Genomic DNA, 26,907 nt, shown 5'->3' on the forward strand with positions numbered 1-26,907 from the left:
TTGGTGTGGTAAAGTTTGTCAGAGTGTGATTTTGTCATCATAGTGTTTATCATAGTGTAAAACTCAGCATGTACGCATGTACAAATACATTCTACTGACAGGGTACAGAATCAAAAAGACGCACCTTATATTCGCACCATGAAGCACACAGTGGGCTTGTGCTGTGAAGCAAATGAATCCAGGTCAGAGGAGTACCGTTTTCACAACCATAAGCAGAGCATGTTACTCACAGATCAATTCTCTCCGCTGTGCTCAAATTAAATCAATTACTTTCGTTCTGACCCTCCTCCATTATTCAGAGGTGAGTTTACATAGATAGTGACTCTGCGGCTTATATCGACTTCCAAAAGGGGGCAATAAAGAATACATTATTTTTGTGTTTGGGAGCATCAGTAGAGAAGCTGGGCTCTGATTGTTGGTTCATTTGTTCTTAATTTCAAAATAATGACAAAATTTACGAGTTGCTTTACATGAGTAAATCACGGATAGAATATTTCATTTCTGAAAAAAGGCAACAGTGGGACAGGTAAAATCATAGAAGTATGAAAATACAAGAAAACAAAATAAAACAGAATGAAATACACAAACTCTGACAAGACATATTAGAGCTGAAGAAATTGAATATGCGGGGCAGTTTTTTGAAAATGTTACTAAGTCTGCAAGCCTCAGGCAGGAAGGTCCTGATTTAGGGGTCCTGATTGCAAAAGCCTGTGTCATTTAAGTCTGGAATTGGGATTTAAGAGGAGGAGGAGGAACCCAGCATAAGCATCTGTTCTCTGGCTCATAGCTCATAGCTCAAAATCAGCAATAAATCTTGGAGTCAGCTCATGAAGACCTTTTGATAAATAGAAACGCAAGACAAAAGCGCAACACTGGCATATGTGAAAGCAAACAAATTATGCATCCAATAGACATGGACCAACATTAGCATTCATTTGGAGTCGTACCTCTGATGGGTCGATTTGGGTCCATTTTGTTTCTATTTCTTTTATATTATACAGTGGAGATAGGGTTGAATGGTAAAAAATGATCAAATGAAGTGTGTAAGGGTGGGAAAAGCAGGGATGTAATTGTTCAGAAACCTATGGTGGAGTAGCTAATAAAAACAGCAGTTTTGTAGGAGTATGCTTACAAATGTGTGGGGGTTATGGTTAGGGTGGAGTAGTTAAGGGGGCATCACTAGCAATCCAGTGGCACACTGCAAATTTTATGTCAAAATTCCATGTTTTACATTTTGCTTTCTCTTTGTCTTTCAGTGGTCCTTTCCTGTCCAAACAGCTGGTCTATGACTTTTGAAACGACGTGCCACAAAAGGTATCGCATAACACCTGTCCATCATAAATATTCCAGTCAATTTCAATTTTTTTCATTTCTTTAAGGCATGACTTGGACTGTGCCCAGAATAAAAAATACATTTTCTAAAACCGGATGAGCCTGAGCATAGCCTCAGGTCATTCTCAACATTTTCCCAGATCTAATGTTCTTATCAGAGGCCCGTCAATCTGGAGAGCAAGGGAGTGTTTTTAAGATTTAAATTTTTGCATGGCATTTTGTAAAGTTTTATTTAGTTTTATAAGGCCTATTTTACTGTTTTTTTTTTTTTTCTTCAAAGTTTTTTTATTTTTATCTTTTTAATTACTTTAATGGGCAGTTTGTAAGATCTGCTTCAAAAAGTAGAATATGATTATAATATATATATATATAGGATCTAATTATTCTTTTTCTGTCTTTTTATTACTATAATTATTATTCAAAAGAAATATCCAGCCACACATAATAATTGGTGTTAGTAATATAAGATCACAATTGGAATGCAACTGCTACAGTGCCTTTCTTGCGCTCCCCAGGAACAACTTCTATCAAAGACTTTCTGTCTTTCCTTCACCCATTTACTAAGGTTGAACAACAGCTTAGTATAGTCACATGTTTCCCAGAGGAGAGTCCGGTCCACTTGGGCTGGGAGACTGTCTTGTTCACAGGCCCTGGTTAGCTCACAGGGCATCATCAATAGAGACATGGGCAGCACTTAACCGAAAGCTGACTGGCCTGGGAAGAGAGATGTAACCCTGAGCAAAGTACCTGGATAATGATGAGAAAATGCTACCATGAGAACTCCATAGTTGATGCTGGAGAGGCGGAGGGGCACAATACTTAACACCAGACTTACACAAAAATGTTTAGGTTTGATTCCAGTTTCCCAGTTAGGCTGATGGGCCCTCTGTGCTTTGTTCTCAGTGTGAGGAGAAAAGCCCTTTGAACTAAAATAACTTGGCACCAAGGATCCGCACACAGCTCCGTTGTTAGTATTCTGGTCTGACATAACAAAGTGAGACTGCTAATGTGATGTCCTTAAACATTTGCATTCAAAGGATAAGTCTGGTGTTATTCTATATTTTTCTTGCTTCTTGTTCCTACTTTAAGGCAAAGTTAGGCACTGTAGTTTTTACTAAACGTTACTCAAATGAGAGTAAGTGGTGCATTTTAATGGAACTATTCTAAACTATGGATTAATTAACATTTGTTGCACTTGTAAGTATTTACGGCGGTTTGACTCAAAATAAACTGCACTGTCCATATCCATTATAATGAAGTAACTTGTCACCTAGTGCCATGAAGTGGCTCATTTATTTGAATTTAATCGATGTCTGTGGAATCGAAAAATAAACTATTGTATATCAAGCATTTGCTACACAAGCAATACTTGTTGGAAGGATCAATTTATTGTTAGTGTTAGTCATTTGACAGGATTTGCTGACAATAAGAAAATTATAAAATACCAGTAGCCTTATTCTTTAAGCAGTAATGTGTTTACTACCCTGTGATGTTACTCCCCACATCCACACCTTTTACCAATTGCGCCTTTAGCAACTCATCATGCTACCCCCAGAAACATTCCTATTCCAGCACCTTCAGCCCTCTAATACATACAGTATGAACCTAAATAGAGCAGGGCATTATTCAGTCATTACCTGCCATATATGACTGTATAAAATGGAAGAAAGCCATTTAAACACATCTACACAGCCCTGAATAAATATACAACACACTCATGTTTCAACACACAAAGCAATTTTGCAGTATCGATGCAAAGCCCCAGCTGTGTTTTCATCTATATGCAGGCGTGGGGCTGAATTGCACAGCCAGAAGTGGCAATATGATTTATTATAGATGTGATTGTTTGACTCCGACAGCAGCTGCAGAAAGCCTGCATGAAATCTGGCTGCTGCGACTGAACTGAGAAAGAGTGTGTGTGTGTGTGTGTGTGTGTGTGTGAGAGAGAGAGAGAGAGAGAGAGAGAGAGAGAGTGATGGATCCGGAGAATGTGAATACAAAGATAGCAAGATAGAGAGGGAATGAATGAAAGACACCCCAGGAAATATGTAGTATATGTCTGTGTGCGTGCAGGTGTGGTTCCACTGTTTGGGCAGCCAATAACATTCTCTTGTTTTAGCTGTTCTTGGAAACATGTGTACCATTCACCAGCACCAAAACCAGTCTTTCAAATATACAAGGCTTAGCACACAGTTCAATACTTGAATTAACCTTCTCCCCCAAGGTAACGTCCCCACCTCCCTCGGGTATTTCTGAAGACTTGCCAGTTTTATTACCCCCGAACATCCTCGTAACACTTTTCCAGGTTTTCTGATTGCTCCTGAGAGGCCATCACCACTGGCCCAAGCCCTTAGGGGTTAATGTACCCTTTGTATTAGGGCAGATTTGTAATAGTAGCTATATATCATGGTTTCATCTTGAAACAGCTTATTAAAATGCATAATATTTAAAATGTCCAATTTTAAAAGGTGAAAATCAGCATTCTATTAGAGTAGGTTTATGAAAACCTCAAATGTCTAATTCTACTAATGGCTTTGTGCTTTGTGATATCACAGTTCCCAAATGATCAATGCTAGCAGCTGTGCAGAGAGACGGACAGACCAGGCAAGTATAGCCTACATGGGCCTGAATTGTTACAGTTCTTAAACCCCATGGGTGGCACTGAACACATTTGCTACCCTGTTCTTATCTGTAATCTGTTCGTGTCACTGGGAGGACACACCCAGTGAAAGGCTGCGATAAAACATCAACAACCTGCAAATCCAAGGAGTAACTTGCTGCTTCCTAAAAGTTGAATAACAATGGGTTCCCTGCTGCTTTGCATACAAAAGAGAATCCTGGCATTTCTATATTGACTATCCTTCACTGTGCGCTGAGGTACATCCAAAAGGCTGGCAATTCCCTGAAATTCCATGGAAGATTTCTTTGTAGCAGCACGCATCCAGTGGGGTGGGATGGAGGTGCCAAATTGCCATAAATTTCAATTTGGCAGAACTACACAGCTAATTTTTGAGCCAAAACCAAAGAGTTACGACTTGGCCCTACTCCCATGTAGAACAACATCCATCATGGAAACACAGTGGAAGGTTACCGAAAAAGTCAACAAGACCGTCATCATCATGGTAAGAATAATAAACACATGGTTAAGGTTGTGAAACTGTCACATATTGGTACAAAAACTGCAAGTTTTAAGAAAAAATTTAGGTTCAAATAAATACTTTCTTAAGGTTAGAGAACCTTCATTGTAAATAAACAATGATTCACATGAGGAATGAACAGCGGATTCCAGCATGAAAGTGTTTCATCGATCGAATCTCCTCCGAACATGGACTTTATCAACTAACTTCTTCCTTTACTCCCATTATAATTACTACAGCCACTAGAGGTTGCCTAGCAATAAAAGGTAACAATGGGTTCGTAACAAACTGCTTTCATAGGTGACCTATGGGATTGTTTTATTCATGGAGGACAGTCTCAGTTGTCTGGATCTAGATAATCAGAAAGCCATGACTTATAATATTCTTAGAAATTATTGTTTTTTAATGGTGAAATCAGGGACCATGAGCCCATAAAGGGGATGAATTAATACACTGGCAAAGGGACTTAATTTAATGTAACAAGCTGTTGCTACTTACTTTTTGATAAAACAAAGCAAAAAATGTTCTATTTAAGGTGCTAATAAACTTATGTAGTATTAGGATACTATTGATAAATTAAATGACACCTGCGAGAGCTATTTCAGGCAGACAAAATAATAAACTCTACATCACCAACTTTTCCTGGTAACGTTTTTCCCTGAGGGGGAAGGCCAGCTTCTAGACCACCCTCCCCATACCTGCTCATTCTTCTCCTGCCAACGCTCAGTGCTCAATCACTGCCTCCTGTCCTTTGGTCATCTGCTCCCTCCTTCTCACTGTAATGTCTCAGTGTCGGACAGAAATGTGGGTTAGTCTGAGAAACTGATTCCTGCATCTAATGCGGATACAATTGTTTCTGGAGCTGCTATTTTAATGGTTTATTAGATGTGCCTTACATTTGCTACCAGATTGACCTGTCGACGAATGCAAGCCTTGCAACTAGAATGCCAGCTTTTCACTACATGTTAGAAGCATTCAAAACCGATAAATCAAACAAATGTATTAATTGCTAAGAATAACACTGCATTCAGTCCTATTGCTTCCATACCTGCAATTATAGCCTTTTGTTTCCTTCTTTTTAACCATTGATGGTGGCAAAGCTGCATGTACAGAATTGGTGAAGACTCTAATCAGTGCTGCAAACACTGGCGCACAGCAGCCAGTGCAGCTTTGATACTCACAGAAAGATCTCACCCAAGTGTTAAAGCGGGTTTGGTGTGATCCAAAAATGCAAACTTTGCATTTAGTGAATTGTGCAGAAGTGGATTATCAAGTTAGATGAAAAGGTGCTCCACCGCTCACTCACATGGGTTAATCAGCATCTGGCTCTGGCTCTATTTCTTGGAGAAGTTTTGGTAATTTGTTCTTATTACTCCCCATGCACTCATTTGCTCCCCCCTTAATATGCTCTAAATGCATACAGAGCACTGACCCAAACATAATTGAAATTGCAATAACCTACTCTCATGAGTAGTCTGACAAGCAGTACTTGCAATATAGTTCACGTGGATGACCTTGAGCGCTGCTACATCACCATCTGGGAAAGTTTTATCCTCTCAAAAGACTTCGGTGAAGGAATTAATATAAGATACTCTTATTTTGTAGGCACACACTAACACTCCAGGCTGAGATCTCCTATTAGCTCAATGATTAACTTCTATTATGACTCCAGAAGACCCCACTTCTATCCTCAGTAACCATGGCGACCAAGGTTTGTCATAGAAGAGTGACAATTGCTCAAATGGGAATAACAGTCCATGTTTTTGGAGTGGCTCTTCTTAAAGATATTCATGGTATTGCTTTTGAAAAGGGACTGAAGTAGTTGTGCAAATAATAAAACAAGGAGAGTTTGAGAGTTAAGTTCAAATCTGCCCTAACTTGTCAGCCAGTTAGGATTAATGTCAGGGCTGCACTTAGTTGATTTCATTTGAGATGGAATTTTGGATAAAAAAAAAAGACAGAAAAAAGACAAAAAAAAATAGAGATACAGGTTCAAATTTGCTAAAATAGCTGCAAATGTCCCTACTAGTGTCAAAAAACATTGAGGTGGGGTCATTTATTGCCTAATATTGTTGACATTATAAAAACATCTAAAAACTACTCACATGTCTCTTGAGAGGCATCGGTAAAATGGCTAGCGGAGGGGATGGTGACAGAGTCTGTAACTTCGAATAAGATTCTGGGAGTAGAGTGGTTTGCTAAAACAAGATTAGAGAAGATGGATCTTCTTGCTTCTCTGGCTGACTTTTGATACTTTTTCATTGCACTTTTTCAGATTTCATCAGCCACAATGTGTTGTTGTTTTTTTGTTTTTTTACATTTTCATTCCTTTCTCCTACAGTCGTTCTTTAATTGCTTGGGTGGAATCGTTTATCCAGGGCTGAGGTGTTCTATTGGATTATTTGTCTTTGTTAGGTTGAAACAATAATCAGCATTAAAAATGCAATAATGAAAACAATTATTAGTTGCAGCCCTGATTATAAATAACCTATTATGACTTTTTGTCACCAGTTGAATCATAGGCAAACTGCAGTCGTGTGTCTTCAGTTTTTTCCTTTTATTTCATTGATTATCTTCTTGTTATCCTCTTTTTTTTTGCTCAACCTCATCCTCTACTCCACGCATGCAGAGCACATACAGTCTATTTGCCACATTAGTGAGGCAAAAAAGGGATCAGAACCAAGTCAGTATACTGACCTGATGTGTCAAAATGTTCCCACGCCCCTCTCCTCTATGGTTTTGACTTACATTGACAATATATTTCGAGCTTTTTTTCAGTTGTACAGTGTTTCACAAAGGCTAAAATGAAACTTCAGTGAAAATTGTGTGACATAATAGGGGCCTACATAATATACTGTAGACGATTAGAGAGAGACTATGGGATGATATCCATAGAAATCAAGCTCTGGATATAATGAGATTTAAGCCTACAATCTCTGGTCAGTGCCACAAAATAAAGGTCATGAGAACCTGCGGCACATAGCCCTTGTTAGCCTCTTAGGGGTTACGGAATCCAGCTCTCAGCGCTTCACCTCCTTTATACAGGTTTTGCATCAACTTATTGTATCCCAAATCAGTGTGCGTGAAAGAGAGAGTGGGTGTGAGAGAGACAGAGTGAGAGAAAAAGAGAGACGGGTACGGTAGGCTATAGGCTGCATCTTCAACCAACGGGAGTTGGCATTCCCATGCAGAACAGACAAAGAGGGGGGAAACGGGCGGAGGTGGGTGGGGGAGTGAAGCGGCGAAGAGTGAGGTGAGGCAGAGCTCATTCAGTGGGATCGTTGAGCGGCGGAGCTCCTCGGATTTTACTGAGAGAAAATCCCTCCGATCGGTCTGTGAAGCGCTCCTGTCCTGGACCGCTGTGCGCCCTGCAGCTCACTGTGGCTCACCCCCTCTGAAGCGGATGAGACAAGACCCAGCAAGGGGACAAGACCAAAAACTTTTTTCATCGTGCTTTTCAACAAAGGTAAGATGCTGTTTTTTTTTTTTTGTTTTTTTTTTTTCCCAGCCTGCAAACAGGTTAGATACACTCTGCACGGTGGAGCTGATGAGGAGACGCATGGTTCGTCTTAATCCTGATTTGTGTCTTAATTTTGTTGTTTATCATCGCAATCGAAATAATTGCTTTAATTGAGAAATCACTGCAGGTGCAACAGGGTTGCATATTTCTTGGTGATCCAAGTTGAACATCTGTTTGCAGATCTCCCTTAAATTAACCACTGGCTTTTCCCCCTTTGTGCAATATTCATATTCCACAGATTCTCAGAGATTAAGATATAAAAGTGACAACCTGCATATTACATTAACACGTCTGAAAAAAAAAACAGATTTGCATTTATTCACATCTTTCTTCGGGTTTCACAAATTACAGACTGAGGCGTGCATGCATCAAATAAAAGTCGAATTGCTTTGTTACCAGATAAATGATCTAAGTTTACCTACATGCCTTGTCAGTAACAGTACCATCACAGGAATAAATCAACCCCGCTACATGTTTTTTTAAGACAGCAACCTGAGGCACCACTTTGGTGATAGTGCTGTAGTTTTTTTTATACTCTTTCTCTTGTGTGTTGACACCAGGTGCTACTGTATCCTGTGTCGAGTGGTGAACCGTTACCATATTTACCTTAGTGACTTTGATGCTAAATTAGTCAACAAGTTGCCACTTGAGTTCAGAAAGTTTCTTTGCTGTAGGTTAATCATTTTTGTTTAGACATGATCTGATAGATTCACAATTAAATAATCAATGTTTGTAAACTTGTTTGATTCTGATAGAGAAAACCTGATAGCTGATTTCAAATTGTATCTTCTATCTGTCCATGAAAATGTTTGAACGTGTTTTTTGTTGTTTTTTTTCTAAATCATGGACTCACATTTCCACAGACAAAACCTGAAAACCCTGTCATACTACCGCCACCCACCTCCTCAGCCAACCGTTGCCGTCCATTCCTTTCCATATTAACACACACACACACACACACACACACACACACACACACACACGCGCAGTGTTATCTAATAACACCATCAATGTCACCATGGAAACCAGCTCTCTTGGCACCATCACCATTACTCTTGCCTTGTCACTGGAAAACGTTGACACTACAGAGCATGTTAGTGGATTCTTCTGTCAACAGCATGTTGATGGTTGCAACCTGGAGAGGAGGTGGTGCATCTTCTGGGTACAGATAAGCGTGTATTTTGGATTTTTAATGGGCACGTTGTCTTCCACTGGTGATCCTAGTGAAAGGAAAGGAACTGTCTGTGCCGTGTGCGCTGTGTAGCAGGGATGTGATCCGGTGAGGAGAGGCCTTGGGGCTTCAGTGTAATTGCGGGGAGAATCCGTAAAGGAAAGTGTCCATGCAGTTAATGTGATTTGTCCTTTTCCCCAGAGGCTGCTCTCTTCTGTAGCTACTGTGGCATTTGCTGCCTTTACATGAATGGACACAACAGGCATTCAAGGCAAGCTCACACATGACTGAGAGGGAGGATAAGTCACTGGATATGAATCTGGAGGGTGGAAGGTTTTTTTATTTTTTAAATAAACGTAAATGTGTTTGTCATGTGTGGGGGTTCAGCCTGCATGCTGCCATCGCATAAATGGAAATTCTCGTTCACATCAATAGGAATGTGTTTGGCCACATTATGCACATATTTAGCATTTGTTTACAGAGAAGAGTAACATTAGTGTGCTCCATTAATCCTCCTTACCTGCATTTGTCAGGAACCAATAGAAAACAAATTATTTCCCTGGATGTTTATATTTTTCCAAGGGAAATATATTCTATGTAATATTCTTCTTTTTCAACATTTGATCAGCTGATAGAAAACTCCTGATTCATTCTGTCTGTTGAATCAACTGGATGAATCAAAAATAAATGCAAAGCTATATGAAATTAATTAAATGTGTGTTATAACAAATTGTATGTGTTAAAGGTAATGAAGTCCAACGTTGAATTACCAAAGGACCAACCTCTCTGAGCATACATTCATCGAAGTAATCACACACACACACAGACAATATGCAGAGGCGCTCACATGCCGAGACAAGCCCCTGCAGCGTCGCCCATCTCCCACTGGATGTGAATTGAGTCAAAATCATATTTCCCAGAACCTGTGATGTTAACCATCTGTGAGGATGTTACTTTAATTAGGGTAGACATTGCTCGGGGTACTCAGGGCAGAGTAGATGTTTACATGGACATGTGTGTTTGTGCCTTTGTGTTTAGTGTAGGCCGCTCTACTGTGAGGTACACACACACACACACACACACACACACACACACACACACACACACACACACACACAAACTAACACACTGACATAGGGGGAGGGTATAGTTGTGTAGATATGCAAGCCAGGGGTAAATAATATGGAGAGTAAAAGGAAGTAACAGCATCCTGGTCAAAAAGATCAATATGCCGACTAACTGATAGCCTCTTCATTGACTGTGAAAATTAAATTTTACCAATCAAAATCATCAGTTTTATGGATTGATTATAGTGGTCTGCTGTGCTTGAGAGTTATTAAGAAGAATCCACTGGATGGATTTGTGTGGGATCTTCATTTGATGACTGGGAGTGGTAGACCAGATGGCAAATGAGCCATCACCAGTAAGCAGGCATGATGATTAAAAGAAAATTGCATTTACACTGCAGATTAAGCTGAAAGACTAATAGAAATCCTATAGGATGTTCGCATGTAAAGGAGAGAATTTGGTCTTGTTTCCATAGCGAGAAACAATTATTTTCTTATATGATCCCTAACAATTTCGAAAGCAAGCAGGCTGCAGATGGAGCTGGGCTATTTTCCTTGTTGCCTTGGTGTTTCGTACGTAACAACAAAACTCAAGAACAATGTGGAAGCACTTCAGTTTCTGCCAGATAAACTGAGATTTTACACTGCCAGAAGTGTTAGATAGAGCAGGACAGTAACTCTGATATGTGGGAGTGACAGAAAGAGAAAAAAGACAAGGAGGACACGCGGTAAAATATGGGACTCTGGGTTCGAAAGAGATAAACGGCCAAAAGATGGAGTGAGTGAGCAGGGTAGAAGATGGGGTAGTGTCTCCTCCTTGATATTTTACTGCGAGCTCTGCCCCATGCATAGGGAAGCAAAAAGGGCTGCACAAGCAGCCTGAAGATGCAGCATATGTTACCTGTCTGTCGCTGGCCAAGCCAAGCCTCTCGTCTCCCTGCTGCTTGGAAAGGCTGCCGAGAGAGTGAGAGAGTGATAAAGTGAGTGTGAGAAAGACGGGGGGCGGAGAATAAGCTGGGAAAAGTGGAGGAATGAAAGGAAAGGGAAGAGGAAAGGACAGTAGAACTTGGTAAAAAAAAAAAGAGGGCGGACAGGAAACAGGTGAAACAGACACCAGAGTACAGCAGGGGAGACATCTCGAGCAATATGTTTGTGTGTCCGTGTGCATGTTTGTGTGTGTGTCTCCATTCATGGAGCTTCTCTGTGGTCTTGCTGGCAGTCTGCGGCATCTAGTGCTTGAGTAATCCTCCTGGGAACACGCTGAAGCTGCCAAAGTGCCATCCAGCTCCTTTTTTCACTCGTTACCACCCTCATGCTCGTCTATCTCTGTCTTTCTTTTTCTCTCTTTCTCAATACTCCTCTTTTTCTTCTCTTAGCTGTTCCTTTCATTTCACTCTTTCCTAATTACTTCAATGTCATCCAATTTTGTTTAATTCTGCATTTTATTTTCCCTGTATTGCTCTACCTGCCCGTTGCTTTTTGGGCCTTGAATTGTGATCCATCACTGTACTCCTTGTGTGAATCTTCCCAATATGAGGGATTCATGCTCTTTTTTTTTTTTTCTTCTTCTTCTTTTGCTCTTGTAGCCCTGCCTATAGAATCAGTGTTTCAGTTCTCAGAGATCTGAACAGAGTGAGGCCTTTCCCATGGGTTGACCAAACAAAGAGCCTGGCTCCCTTCACTTCTGTATGACTGCACAGGAACAGAAACAGAGGCATTCACTAGCGAGTCTGCTGCTGGGCGGCAAAACGATAGATCTCCGCTGGCCATGGTCAAGGCATTTCTTCAGCTTAGCTATGAGACAGCAGCAATCATTAAACTGCCATTAGAATCTGCTTATATCTGTAAGGGAACGAATACAAGCTCCAAAAGTGGAACCATGTGTGTTTATCATTTTTCAACAATTAATCTCCATAGATTTGCTTTTTGATAACATCTTATTTATAATCCATGTATATGGAAAAAGATTAGTTCCATTTTAACTTGTATTTGATCTGAGAATTATCCTGTGTGCTGTCATGACATGACAGGACAGCAAGCAGTCATGAAATGCAGTGAATACAAATGTACCTTTAGTTGAGATGTTGTGCTTTGTAAAGCACAATCTGAAGTAAGGAATTTACACATTTCTGTGTAGCCAGTTCAAAGACCATGTTGGAAATGTTTTGCTTGGTCACATCTGGTAGACCCAGGTCAAAAGTCATGGTCAGTGTAGCCCACATGTGTACTAACAGCCTGCCAAGTTCACAAGTTGAAGAAATTTACACCAGATTTAAGAGCTAATGTGGTAATCCAACACATCCTGAAATACCTGTACACATTTTTTCTCACATGTGGACTAGTTTAATTTGATCAGTGATGATTTAATTTGCTCCATTTTTTTCAGGATGACTCAGATGTAGTAGAGTCTCAGCATTGATATTGGACATTAACAGTCACCTGCTGGCTTGGGGGTGGGGGCCCAGAGGGGACTGAGTCAGTGTTTACTGGTACAGTGAAGGCCTCAGCCCACCCACCCCTTCACCACTGCCACTGTCCTCCTCCGAAAACCCCAAACCACCCACATCCGATTGGCACCTGCCATGTCGGAATCCAGGTCAACAGGGGGAGTAACATGAAATTGCTCCGAGAGTGATTGGTAAAGGGAAGAAGGGGTCGGACGGGGGGGGGGTCACGTTTTTGTTTTGTTTTGTTTTTTTCTCTTGGCACCAAAGACCATGCCACTGAGAACAATCGGCCCATTGTGTGGCAACAAAAGAATCATAATTAAAGCACTTAGTGACTCGTTCAAAACATGTAGAAGACTTCATCTGAAGAACTGTCACAAGATTCAGTCTGACAGATTCGCACTGGTTATCAGATGGAGCCACTCTGGTTAATGCCATTGCTCTGCGAACCTTATGCCTCAACACACAGACAATAATATGTAACATGAAACAATAAGACTGTATGATAGTTTACTTTCATTTGAATTCTAGAAGGATATTCAATAAAACTGTTAATATTTGACAGAATACTGGAGCATAATAATCATAACAACATTCAAACTATACTTAAAATGTTAATGAGAGTAATGTTTGTACAACCTCTGTTAAAGTTTTGGAAAATTAATTGTATCCTGCAGAAGTTGCTCTAGCTGCTTTTCCCCTCATCGTCTTTTCTAGAGTAAAGCTTTTATGACAGTTCAACAATCAGGATAATGGGAGGATCAGCAAATGGGGAATAAAGAGGAAGAGGATGAGTAGAAAAAAAAGGATTTGATGATGATTAGAGTTTCCATATGGTGACAAAATGTGGCTAGATATTATTTTCACATTTGATCCTCCTGCCATCAGCTGAAGTCTAAACTGAGTGGGAAAACAGACAAAAACACAAATGATAAACAGTATTAAAAAAGTTCAAATTAAAATAAAACTATTGTCATTACCCACTTCACCCACTACCCCTCCCCACCTCACCCACCTTCCTCTTCCTTTGCCCCTTTTTACTATTCCACAAATCCTCAATTAAGTGCGTAATGGGCCTCTGAGGCAGGTTTGTGTGCTTCTTTGTTCAGCTCTGGGGGATCGGCCGGCATTAATGTTCCTCTTGAGTATGTAAATAGCCTGAGCTGTGGGAGCGCAGCGCAGAGCTGCCACTTGTCCGCTTAATCGCGGAGAGCTCCATCACTTTTCGGACATTTTGGGGAGCTACAACAGGACATGCATGAGAACTTCAGCACCAAATACAATGCCCACACTCGGAGGAGTAACCTCAGCGCCCATGTCCACCTCCCACTTCTTCCGGAATAAACCCCCTTTTTTTTGCTCACTCTCTCGCTCTCCCTCCTGAAACCCTCAGGACCCTTTACCCTCACCCCACTACCCAGCTCTCCCTCAAAACGGCCAGTGCCCCCTCTCCCCTCCTACTCCACACAAGCCTGACCAATCCTCCCTCTGCATGTGTGCTGCTCCCCACTGCTCGGCCTATCCCATCCCGACCAGCCCAGCTGACAGACCCTACAGTCTAGTTTTGTTTACCTCACCCACTTGTCCAGCGGAACACACAACAATCCCCTTCATTGCCTGTTTGTCAGCCCGCTTTTCAGAACTAAAAGGGGAAAAAGAGAGGAGGGAGGGGGGCTTAAGGGGGGGGGCTGGTTACAAAAACAAAAACGGAGGAAACAATTAAATTGCCCCTCCTCCCAATGAACCCTGTGCTTGCGGTTTCCCAGCTCTAGATTCTGTGAACTAACTTGGAGGCCTGTAAAGTGGCCCATTATTCTGGTAGGGGTGGCGTGTTCCAAGAGCGGCTTGCCTCAATGGCTGATGAACACAGAGAGGGTTTTGTTAGAGGGTTTTGGCTCACCACATTGTGCACTGGTTAATTAGGAGCTGCATCTATCTATCTATCTATCTATCTAGACATCTAAACATGTCTAAACAGTATACAGGAGCTTGTTTATTAGATAATATCTCCAATGGTTTCTTTCTAGTGACTGTATCTAGAAAGGAACATTTTAGATATTGTCTACTGTCAAGTTAAATTAATTTAGATACATATAGTATGTTTGAATCAGAATTACATTTTACACACTGTACTTGATCCTGCTTGCTCAGATGGATCCTGACATCACTGGGAATCCCAGCTCCTCTTATGGTATGAGGATTACAGTGCGCCAGGATTTCGGGGAATTTGTGTTGTATGCCTTAAATCTCGACTGAAGGGGGTTTACCATCCTCTCAGCAGTGTGCTCTGGGGATTTGGCCACGACTGGGATAAAACTGTGGAAATATGTCGAAAATACTTTTGCCCAGAGCTTCTGATAAAATGATTGACTGTGACTATAGTCAGGCTTTCATAATTAGGGGGTGAAAAAAAGCCCTAGCGAGTGTGTTTTTGCTCTGAATGGCATTCCAATGCTGCGTGTGACTGAAGAAATATTTACATAGTTTGACAAAGTATGCAGCGAATAATGACATGGAAAGAAAAACAATGAACTGAGGAGCAGCAGGGTTCCCCATTGGGGATGCCATGTATAACAGTAGTCAGTAATAGAGCTCTTATTTTCACAGCATTTCAGGGATATGAGAAAATCACCGTGTAGACGTGTTTCTCTAAGAACAGCGTCAGTGAAGTGGTCCTGAAAGGAAAGCAGGCATGCAGAGTGTGAAAAAAAAAAAGCAAATTGTTTAAACACAAACCAGATATATTTCTTTGATCCCCTTTCTCCTTTATCTTTGCAGATTTGTTTTATGATATTTTTCACTCCATGCACCATTGAATTTGCTTGATTCGAACAAAATGGTATTTGCTGCTCTAAAAAACGCTGGGCCAGCACTCAGGTTCACACCAGGTTTTCATATTTTTCATATCTGCCTCTGCTGAAAATGTGTTGTCTGTCAGACATACTCAGCAGTTGAAGGCACTTTTTTAGATGACACAGTGTTGTGTTAGCAATGATGCGTTGTGAGGGAGAGACAGTGAGAGAGAGAGAGAGAGAGAGAGAGAGATAGAGTTTGTAATGAGGAAGAGAGATGGAGAGAACACACACTCGAGAGACTGACAGCTCTGTCACACTTCCCTGCTTTCCTGATTTGCTTCCCCACTGCATTCTGGTCATCCTTGATGTGATGTGTTTTCCTCAGTGCAGATACACAGACAAGCAGGAACAAGGAGTTTTCAACTATTTAATAATCATACCACATAGAAATGTGTGTGTGATAACATCACTGTAGGCCATGTCTACACATGTTTCAGATTCTGTTTGCAGTAATAAGCATAGCATGACAGTCAGTAGATACCATATGGCACATATCCAAGAGGCACAAGAGTACTTTTATTCAAGAAATACTGAATGGAATTAGTCCTAATGTATGTCTAGGAATTTCTGCCGGTTGTAACAAGTACAGTTTGTGGTACTAGCTGCAACATCTAAAGTACACATCTATACTTTAAGTACTGATGTCTAAGGCTAACTGTACTGAGTATAGCACATTAGTTAGCATGAAATTTACATTTACATTTACACTTTCACATACTGTATATTTGGATAGATGTAAATACGCCCTTGGAATTTTATTTGTCTACTTTTTTAGGAATTATCTCAATCAGCTCAGTGACTTTTGATGGCATTTTTAACCATATGAGCTGGACATGATGTAACACGCTCTAAAAAAAAATTTACATTGATTTGCAGCCTTTAGGAGTTATGTGTATGTGTGTCCGGCTTAGCTGGCTGATGTAATGATCTGTGTGTGTGTGTGTGTGTGTGTGTGTGTGTGTGTGTGTGTGTGTGTGTGTGTGTGTGTGTGTGGGCAGGAATGCCCTTTCTGTCAACACTGCGGGGTGGTGTGAGGAGAGCGGGGCATGGCTACTGCTGCAGGCTGTGCTCAGTCCCTACAGACTCCAGTGTTTAATTAGTGAGAGAACATCCATCCTCCTTAGTCCTCCTATTGGCAAATCCTGAGTGAGACTGTAACCTCCTCACCCCGCCTCGGATACCGCGGGACTGGACCAACAGAGATTTATGACCACAGGCAACAGTGCAATATTTTGTGCACGTGTCTGGAATGTGTGTTGTGCACACACAAGTGGGAGCGTGAAGGGAAGGAGGTGGGGGGGGCAGGGGGTTATAGTGAGAGTAAGTGCACGGATCGTCTACATTGTTTAAATTTGAGAGTGTAGCAGGTGAGTCTAGTGATGTATGAAACGTGATTTGTGCAGTAATCTCATTTCACAGGGCCAGCTGCCCAACACAGATGTCAGCTCTTCATGTATCCACAGATAACCTGATAACACAGAAGTCCTTCATATTACTGTTAATGTAGGTACATGCTCCATCTCATTCTCCACTTCAATTGATTACTTTAATCTGACCTTCGCCCAACCCTTTCTCTACACCATATTTTCTCATCTGTTCGCCATTCCAATCCTTTGTCTCCATCCGTACCTTCATTAGCCACACCTTCTTTTATCCATCCCCCCCTTTTTTTTCCCTCCACCCTTCCCCCATACATTGTTACACATCTATCTTTATCTTGCATTCTTGCCGTTTCACCCCTCCCACCCTTCCCTCTGTCTACTATACACCTCTCTCTCTCTGTCTCTCTGCCTCTGTCATCCCCATCTCAGTAATATAGCGGGTATACCATAGTGGTGGTTGTAGTAGGGGGTGGGGTGGTCCTGCCTTACTGCCTGATTTAATGAGGTCCTGTGGGGATTGGACTGAAGCCATCAAAAGCTGCGTGCTGCTATACAGCCAGTTCTGTTAAACAGATGTGCCGTTGCTAATGATAGTACTGTAGCATTGCTTCATTTGCAGCCAGCATGAAGACAGGAGCAGCTATAGGAGGAGATGAGAGATGAGCAATAGGTGCGTAACCATTCGTCTGGTACAGGAGGTTGTAGGGAGGTACAGCGGGAGAATCTCAAATATGGGTGATCTTCTTTTCTCCGCTGACCTTTCATCTGAGCAGCTGTAGGCAAATGATGGGGGCTGGGGATAGGGGATACTGGATGGGCAGTAACACAATCCTTTTGGTTGCAGCTTTGAAGGACCTGACTGAAAACATAGCATCATGGTTAAGACTCTTAGAAACATGATGGAGGAAACAGTGTATGTAATGTAACATGAGTGCCTGCAGGTTTGGGAGTAGGTCACTTTCAGGGCAACAGAAAAAGAGAAAAGAAGAGACATAAAGGTGAGGGTGGAGATGAAAAGACATGTGTGTACAAGTATGGGATTATGTTAAGTTGCTCTGGCAGTAAAGTGGGTTGGAGTTTGATTAGATACCATCAAACTATGTCTCTATGCAGATTTTATCCACATGAATGGGAATCACTGAATTCAGTTCTATGACAACCACTCCCCAGCATAATGGGCCGTTAGCACATAATTACAGTGGGACTGGTCACATCTGAGAGACCTATGCAGACTACAACACTAGGCCTCAGGATTCCCAGAGGCTCTCTCTAATGACTGCCTCATTATGGACACAAAGAGTTGTGCCAAACAAAGGGAAACCTTAGAGGATGCTGAGGGACAGGCACGTATGGTTCAATCATGCGTTGCTTGGATGCTGATGCACCCTGATTGTAAAACAGAATGGTAAAAAATTGTGGTAATTGTCTCAATATGTGATGAAAGCAGGAAAAGAGGGAGGGACAGTGTTACAGCTGACACATACAGCATTTTGCAAATTGCTTAGAGGATGCTGTAAAAGGAGCTTGGTACTTGTTATAGAAAAACACACAGAGACAAAAATCTGCCAAATTAGTATGTTTTGCTGCCAGAGGTCAGTGAATGTGTGTGTGAATTCCTGTGAAAACTTTATCTCCATCTGTCGACAGTCTGTAGAATAGTGTTACATGCTAATTTAATGCATTTGACAATGTACTTGTGGGGTCTCCTGACAGCTTGGGATGGCCCATGCTGAGCTCAGGATCAGTTGTGGTAAACACAGCTCTTTCAGCACTATGGAGAGTTAGGTTGACCTGAGCTGAGGCCTGAGACTGTGTCACTGACCGTGGTACTGAAAGCCTGGCCTGCTACCCCATATCTGTTTAGAAGGGTTAACCCTTCAAGACCAGACTGCACCCCAATCAGAATCACCCCAAGAATGAGTCAAATCAATAGCAGGTAATACATTGTCAGAAAGAAGTATTTCCAACTGTCACTAAAGTACAAATATTTAGAATTTAATACATCTGAAAAGCATTTTCCAGTTTCAAAGTTTGATTGTGTTGTTTATAAGAATTAAAGCATTGCTTTCCTTCTTATTAATTTTTTGTTAGAATTGTTAATGGCTATACAACCAAAAAGAGTGTTTTCTGTTCCCATAGAATAATCAAACTCCAGAAAATATATTAAAATAAAATATATATCCAATGACATGCTTTTATAGTTGTTAATATTTGTTTTGTTTTGCTCCATTAAGGCAATAATCCAATCTACGGCAGTACTAAGTAAAATATTACAATGACACTCACTTGAGTTGTGAAATTGTAACCATAAATGTACATGTTTGGTGTTACAGGTTTATGTCCTTTAGGATCTGTTATTTGTTCTCCTTTCTTTGCTTAGCTCTTTCATTAAATCCAGAAATAGTGAGTGGCAGCATGGAATTTACTTGGGTGACTATCAGCAAAAATATGTATCATTCATTGTGCAGTTCCTTTGGCCCTGTGCCAGTCTTTGATCTGACTGTAATCTCACTCCAGGGTTCACTTGGAAGTGGATCAAGACGGCTTTCAAGTTGACCACTGTGTGACTCGGCACACCTATGGGTTCATTCTCTTAAATGAACCAGATCTAGAAGATAGAGGTTCTGATCCAGTCACAGATACCAGCCATTAGAGTTTTTAGGAACACCAAGGTCTAGCCAAGGGTGGTGTGTGCTTTGGATGAGTTTATTGACCAGCTAAGATACATGCATTTATGTGGACAGTGGACACATACACATCCACACACTGAAGTGACAGATCAAAGGCAGATAATGAACAGATTTTTTCCATCTTTACACGTTAGTCTCTAAGAGCTGAACTTACTGAGACCCTGATGGATAAATTTCATTTGGCAGTTGTTGGAAACATCCATAATAGGGATAATGGGAAAGCACAGTGTTGATTGGGGTTTGGTATTTGGGGTTGATTCAATTCAAAGTTTTGAGGCAACTTCCACCCAGTGGGAAAGTTTTTTTTTTCGCTATGGTCCCTCCACTTACAGGAAATGTTTTTTTTCTAAGCGAGCAACACTCTTAGAGCAACTTGTGTGTTTTTGTTGAGCTACTGAAGAACAGTAGGTTACACTGCTGATGGAATAAACCACATTTGCATGGCAGTCCACACATCTCTCTATCACTATCTATCACTGAATGCATTCTTCCCAACAACCATCTAGGGATCCATAATTGAGAGGTATAGAGTGACAGTGTTTCCCTTTCTTCTGATGCTGGAATTTATCTCCCACTTCCTATGCACAGCACAACCTGAAGTGTTTGCTGAGAGCTTCATTTGAGGTGGGGGGGTGCTTTTCCACAGCTCCTAGGCAGCCACTATGTGTGTGCCCATTTCTTCCCACTGCATGGCAAGTGGCTGTGAGGCCCAGAGGGGCCAGATATATCCGGAGCCTGGCCCAGCTCCAGTTGTCTTTACCTCACAGTATATTGTGATGCTCCAGTCATGAGAATGGGCATCGGGCCCCACGGGAAACCAGTGGGAAACTGGTATTCTCATTTACATCTCCCTCTGTGATATCGCATGGATCCCAACAGCCTGAATTAGACAAGTATAACCACACAACCGGTCTCTAATGCAAACTTGTTAATTATTATGTAAGCTCATGTTGTGCTCATGAGTGGCATTGAATGGTGTGTGACAGCAGCTCATTAATTATGCAGCACAGTTACCAAAGAAGCACTATTTAAAAACATCCTGTGAAGTTTTTATGAGTGTTTTAATGTTTCATTTTTTTGTCTGTGAAAAAGAGATTTTCTTTGGTGAGGTATAGATATAACTTGTCTATCCGTTTGCAAATCTTTCAAGCTGCATCCCATCTTTATATGGTGTGTGTGCAGGCTGTGTGTTTGTGTGCTGGGTGTGTGTGTGTGTGGCTTTGAGCTTCCTCTTTCCCCTTCATCCCCTTCTCTCTAAGCCGCAGAGTGTTGCCAGGACAACCCCTCGTGGTCCTTGCTGCATCGCGGTGGCCCTCAATGCCAGCACTCAGGGAACCTCCTCGCACTGGGAAGGCAGCATAAAATCGGGATAATCGCCGTCGATTATGGGACACAATGGGTGCCGCTACTGAAAGATTCATTCATCCTGGAAAAAGAGACTGTGGAGGGGGAAGGAGAAAGGGGCGCCTTGGTCCCTCCGCTGCTCTCCCACGGTGGGCACAGGCATGACATCAGTGGCCTGAAAGAACTGGCATTCTGGACATGCCCACTGCCCCCACCCCCTCTCGCTATACCCTTATCCCCCCCTCCCCCCATTCGAGCCCCCTCCCTCCTTTTTTCGCCCCTGCCAGTTTGGATGCAGTGCTTGGCCGGGCGAGTTGGGGCCACTGCTGCTGTTTGCGTGTGAAACAAAGCCTCTCAGAAGGAAGAGAGAGGAAGCAGAGAGCTTCACATGGTACCAGCCAAGAGCAGGGATGGCTGCCTCAGCCTTCCCCTCACAGGCCCCTCTTTTGGCTGAGAGGTGCTGGTGTGACCCCAGTACCCCCTTCTCCCCTAGTGTCCCTCTTACTCCCCCCTGTAACCCCTTCTTCTCTGCCCTAGTCCCTCGCTCTCATCCCGAAAATGCTCCCTTTTCCCTGAGAGAGCCCTTTGAATGAGTATGACATGTCAAGGGATTTAGGATGAGTGATTTCTCATGACACAACCTTTGCCGACAGAGATGGCATTCCTCTGGCTTTTGTTGTGCAGTTGGTCATTTGTCTGAGGAGGAAATAGCTTTCCAACACATTTCCCTAATTAGAATAATGTGATACTGCTCAATACGATGTGAAGTCCCATGCTGCTGGGATACTAGAGGGAAATCACTGTGACACCATCCTCACATGAATCACGTTGGTCATTTGTGCTGTGGAGTTCAGAGCTTTGGCGTTTTCTTGAATGGTGGGGATATGTAAATATATATGTTGGAGATTTGACTTGAATGTGTGAACTTTATTTTTTCAGTATCATAAAAGACATAAGTGTTGTCTTTTTTTAAATTTAAAATTTAAAATTTATTTGGGGTTATCAAAGGACACATGACATGCTGTATGCCTATTATATCTCTGAGTGTAATGATTTTGAAGAGCGGTGTGACATACCCATTAGCAGATAGCTCATATTATCCTGTATGCTGTTTGACCACCATGGCTCATGTGTGACATAATAAAATGTTGAGCATAACTACAGGTAAACATTAACCTCCCATCTGCTGTCCAGCAGAATGACCTCGAAGCTCCAAAACACCAACATTATGGATGTTAAATCTTCCACCTGTCATTCCTTTGTCGTTTATTCCCTTCTCAGCAAAAGGTGCTACTTACAAAGCACTGCTGTCCGCATGGTGCCATTAGTAAGCATCATCATGCTCATCTCCAGCAGCCTGGCCTTTCCCCTCACTATCCCATGTAGCTGGATGAGTCTGGGAGCGTGATCTCCGGAGGGATTACAGTGTCCAGGGAATGGAGGATCCCTGATGGATTTGGCTCTTAAGCTTCAATATCGACGCCCCCCCCCCACACACACACACACACACACACACACACACTTCTTCTTTTTAGTTATTTATTTTTTCCTATAGGTTTGTTTGGTGTGCATTTGTTGTGTGTGTGTGTGTGTGTGTGTGTGTGTGTGTGTGTGTGTGTAGCTGGCTGTGGGTGATGGGGGTGATGGTGATGCTGGTGGAGTCAGGGGGTGGGCTGAGTGTGTGTGTTTGTGTGGTGGGGTGTTGTAGACATCAGGATGGGGCAATTCAGGTTGCTGCGGCTGTGAATGGGTCTGTCGTCTGGGCTGTGTTGACTCGCTCCTCTCTGGATGCTTTGGACTAGCTGGTGGACAGCTGAGAGCTTCTAGCTGTCAACAGAGCCCTGTTGTTTGTACCTGGCACCTTATCTGCTGACATCTGTCAACATTTTTTTTTTGGATGGAGCAGTCGTGATCCTGCTAACGATTTCTTGTGCTGATTCACTCTTAAACAACAAAGACTGGAGACTTGATCCTGGTCAATGTATATAGCACTTACCTCTACTCCACCAGAAATGAAGTAAGTACTACATTTACAGTTCTAGGCATAATCTACTTTTACTTCTTTTTTCTCTTAATGATTCACTAACACTTCTGCTATAACTACTGCAATCTGTTTTATAAATCAAAGTTAAAAATTGTGATAGCAGAATAACAGAAATAGGAGGGAACTTCTCTGGTGTACGAGTGAAAAGTTTGACATCAGGTGTAGTTTTATTAAGACCCTCATTAATTCTTCATGGCTTCACGGTCCTGTAATGCAATTAATCTGATTAAGCCCTCAGCCAAGATTAACCGGTTTATAAGATGATCCTATTAGAGACTGAGGAGGAGAAACTCTGTGTGTGTATGTGTGTGTGTGTGTGTGTGTGTGTGTGTGTGTGTGTGTGTGTGTGTGTGTGTGTGTGTGTGCGTGCCTGTGTGTATGTGTGTCCATCTTGACTTCTGAATTATGACGTTCTTCTGGACTTTTTTGTCAAATCCAATTATAGTCACAGAAACTCACTTTATGAGCGGCTATTAACATTTTAGTGACATCTTTTTTTGTATTCACAGTTTCTAAAAGAAGCAGCTCGAATCAATTTAAGTCAATGGATGCTGGAAAAGGTTTCATATCTCAGAGTTATTCTTAAGGGCAGAGAGAATTCATTCTAAGCTCATGTCATGTTAATGAAAGTTAAAATTATGTACAGCAAGGAGAATTTTCTGTCTAGTAAAATTAGTCTATAACATATATAAAAAAAACATCTTTTCCCTACTAGTGTGAAATGATAGTTGTCTGATGTAGTTGGTTACTCTTTGCTGTACATTTTCATACTCATCTTTCACTGGGTTGCACAATCCCGCTCTCTCATCTGTCTCTGACTTGGCGAGAGAAGTGCTAATGAGAGGATCATGACAGAATAATATCCGACCTCTGTGACGTTCAGCATCTGCTTCCTCTGTCCTCTCTCTTCGTGCTAAAAATAATGAAAGGGAGAGAAAAGTGGGGAAATTCAATTAACAGCATTCATCACTCTTATGGAATGGGATTACATGGTAATTTTTCAGTGTTTTATTTCTGGGGTTTCACTAATTCATCCAGCTTTTATCAGAGGTATGAAATAACACGGAGGTACAGTGTGATGGTAGCTTGCATGTATTTTCTGTGTTTCACACTTCACTTTGAAATTAATAAGATGAGACAGGACTGATCCATCTGTGCGCCTGGAAGCAGACCAGGTGGTCTTCCTATATAGCCAAGCTTGCAACGCAGCAATACACAAAGCCGGGGGAGGTGTGTGTAAGTGTGTGAGTTTCTGTGTGTGTGTGTGTGCTCAAGTGGAATTATTAGTGACTACTTGCACAACAACAATAACATCATAAAGAGCCTTTGGTTGCGAGGAAGTTCCCTAAATGTGGCCTATTGATTTGAGCTCCCTGTCTTGCCTTTGATCAAGTTTCAGCTTTGAAAAAAAAAAGAAAAAAAAAACTTGACAGCCACCATGATTAATATCTATGAAGTGTTCTGACTTCATAGTGGACTACTGGGGGAGGGTACAAGGACAAAAAAGTTAACTTCACCATTGAGGCTTCCGTTTGTGAGTTTTAGGCCATGAACCCCAGGGGTGAGGTGAAAGGTCAGAGTCACATTATTTCTTCTTTGCTTTTCTTTGTAATCCATCACAGCAGACATTTTCATGGGCTTATTGGTCGATGAATAGCAACATAGAGACATCTCTATTTCCTTACAGACAAAAAAAGATGTCAAACTCAACAAGACAATTTGATAGATTGTTCCTGTAACTTCTTGAGGAGATGATGGCTATAAGGCCAAAGCTCATCTTTTTCTTTTCTTTTCGTTTCTTTTCTATTCTTTTCTTTCTTTCTTCAAATTGTATTTGAGGTTTTGTGTGATTCTAAATGTGCTCTCACAATATCATAACTGAGACAGAGAAGAGTGTATAAGTCTTAACAGACAATATGTTTGCTCCTCCTCTCTGTATTTCATCAAATTTTGTATCGTCAAGTTGCCATTTATCTTTATTTTTTCTCTCCATCTGTTTTTCTTTTTCATTGCTGTTTTACCAAAGAAACTTTGTCAGTGTTTGTCTACACCTCATATAGTAATCAGTTAAAAACAGACACATTACATAATACAGCATTTTGAATTGTGATGTGTGCTGAATTTTGGTGAGGTTAAAATTCCTTTTCAAAATTACTTGCTGCTTCACAGTTTGTTCTGTGGATGCAAATGTAGTGTAAATAACACCACTTTGTTTTTAGAATTCTGCTTCAAAATCTGTATAATTTCCTTTTGCATGGTAAACATGTCCCTCAAGTTATTACAGTCAGCCACATTACATAATGTAGTTCTTCCAAATTCTCAGAAGATTATTGTTTTTTCATCAACATACTTGAGATGCTTCGTGTCTGAAGTATTGCTCCAAAGGGCTGCCATTTTACAAGCAGCAGATTGTTGTCAGCTTCCATCTGTTGGATGCTATAGTAACCATGAGCAGTGTCGGACTGACAGCTTGGCAACACATTTGAATGCTCAACATTTTTCTTTATGCACTATTTTGTCTTTTTTTTAGAGGCAGTATGCACACACAGAATATTCAGATTTCTGTGCTATGGGGCATTATTTTGTCACAGATTCAACATAACGCCTTGCTTTTTCTGACAGTGACCACTCATGACAGAACATGACCATGTGATTGTGATGTATACTGATTAATAATGCTGTATGAGCAAGAGTATGTTTTTGATGGGGTTCCGCTTTAAAGTTTTGCATTTAGTAAGCAGACCTTTCATTTTTTTTTCCTTTTCTCTGACACAGTGCCAACAGTATGCCTAAACAAGTGGAGGTGAGGATGCACGAGAGTCATCTGGAGCCCATTGAGGCCAGGCCTCAGTCCAGATGTGCCAAAATCTGCTCCAAGCTGTTTAAGAACCTTCTTCTTACACTCACCGTCCTCGGTAAGTCACCTCATCACTGTTATATCTTCTTTTTTTTGTCTTTCTCTCCTTTTCTTTTTCCTGAAGGACTTAATACCAAGCAGGGCATGCTAAAGATGGGCACCACCGCTGAGCTCAGTGTTCTGTTAACTCAGAGCAGGAGCATGCAGCTTGCTCGTAATATGAGGAGGAGATGCCATCTGTGCCTGCTCAGTGTACCAGACAGTAAGATGACTGGGTGTCCTGACCTTCCCCAGCTCTGTGCCACCTGTTGCTATCAAAAGCTCTCTGCGGCACTGGACACCCAAACAGCCTCTGGTGGTGCATGAAAAATATTGTGATTATCGCAGTGGCTCACTACGCCACAGGGGGAGATTTAATGAAAAGAGGAAAGGGCACGAAAGTAGTGATGCAATTTATGGTTATAGGCTTTCAATCAGATTTAATCAGTTTAACCAGCACATATCATTTTTCTTTGTTCTGTCTGACAGCTCTGTGGTCACTTTCCTGTCTGAGCATTTTATAAGAAGAGGCTGTGAACCTTTTAATAGATGCATAAATATGTATATATGTGTGTGTGTGTGTATGTGTGTATGTGTATTTCCTTTAGCCATGTGTCCGCCTGTCTATCTGTATCTACTTGCATGCATGTGTGTTTCTGTGAGCATGTGTAATGTGTACATCTCACCCCACTTGGCAGGACTCTTGCAAAGCAAGCGAGCCAGCATAATCATTGATCATCTGTCACTTGGCAGATAAGAGCCTGAATGGGAACTTGCAAAGAGAAGGCACAGGAAATCAAGTGCCATCCAAAACCATTGGGTGTGCAAAATCCACAGGATGCTGCTAGATGGGAGGATAGATCGAAGCACAGAGGATGGCGTACAATTTTTTATTTTTTTTTTTTAAAGAAAGCTGGAGGGCTTTTGATTCCAGTGTGTGTTATTAAACAACGTCTGGGGCTGTGTGATCTTTGGCAGTGATGTGGTAGCAGAGGAAGTGCAGCCCCGGGGGTGGGGGGTAG

At 41.6% G+C, this 26,907-nt stretch overlaps 1 protein-coding gene across 3 annotated transcripts in view; it reads left to right on the forward strand.

Moving 5' to 3' along the window:
• The first annotated feature begins 7,734 nt into the window (after nucleotides 1–7,734).
• The window catches only part of slc1a2 (solute carrier family 1 member 2), a 30,788-nt gene continuing 11,615 nt past the window's right edge, over nucleotides 7,735–26,907 (forward strand). For 2 of the 3 annotated variants that reach the window (XM_022754215.1, XM_022754217.1), the window contains exons 1-2: nucleotides 22,679–22,962; nucleotides 25,765–25,904. In XM_022754215.1, the coding sequence (XP_022609936.1) occupies nucleotides 22,925–22,962; nucleotides 25,765–25,904 (178 nt within the window). In that variant the 5' untranslated portion in view covers nucleotides 22,679–22,924. Of the gene's footprint in view, nucleotides 7,936–22,678; nucleotides 22,963–25,764; nucleotides 25,905–26,907 lie in introns of those variants that run through there. The other variant, XM_022754216.1, reaches the window with a different exon arrangement.

Source organism: Seriola dumerili, unplaced genomic scaffold, assembly GCF_002260705.1.
Source record: "Seriola dumerili isolate Sdu_G_001 unplaced genomic scaffold, Sdu_1.0 BDQW01000219.1, whole genome shotgun sequence".
NCBI classification, from domain to species: domain Eukaryota; kingdom Metazoa; phylum Chordata; class Actinopteri; order Carangiformes; family Carangidae; genus Seriola; species Seriola dumerili.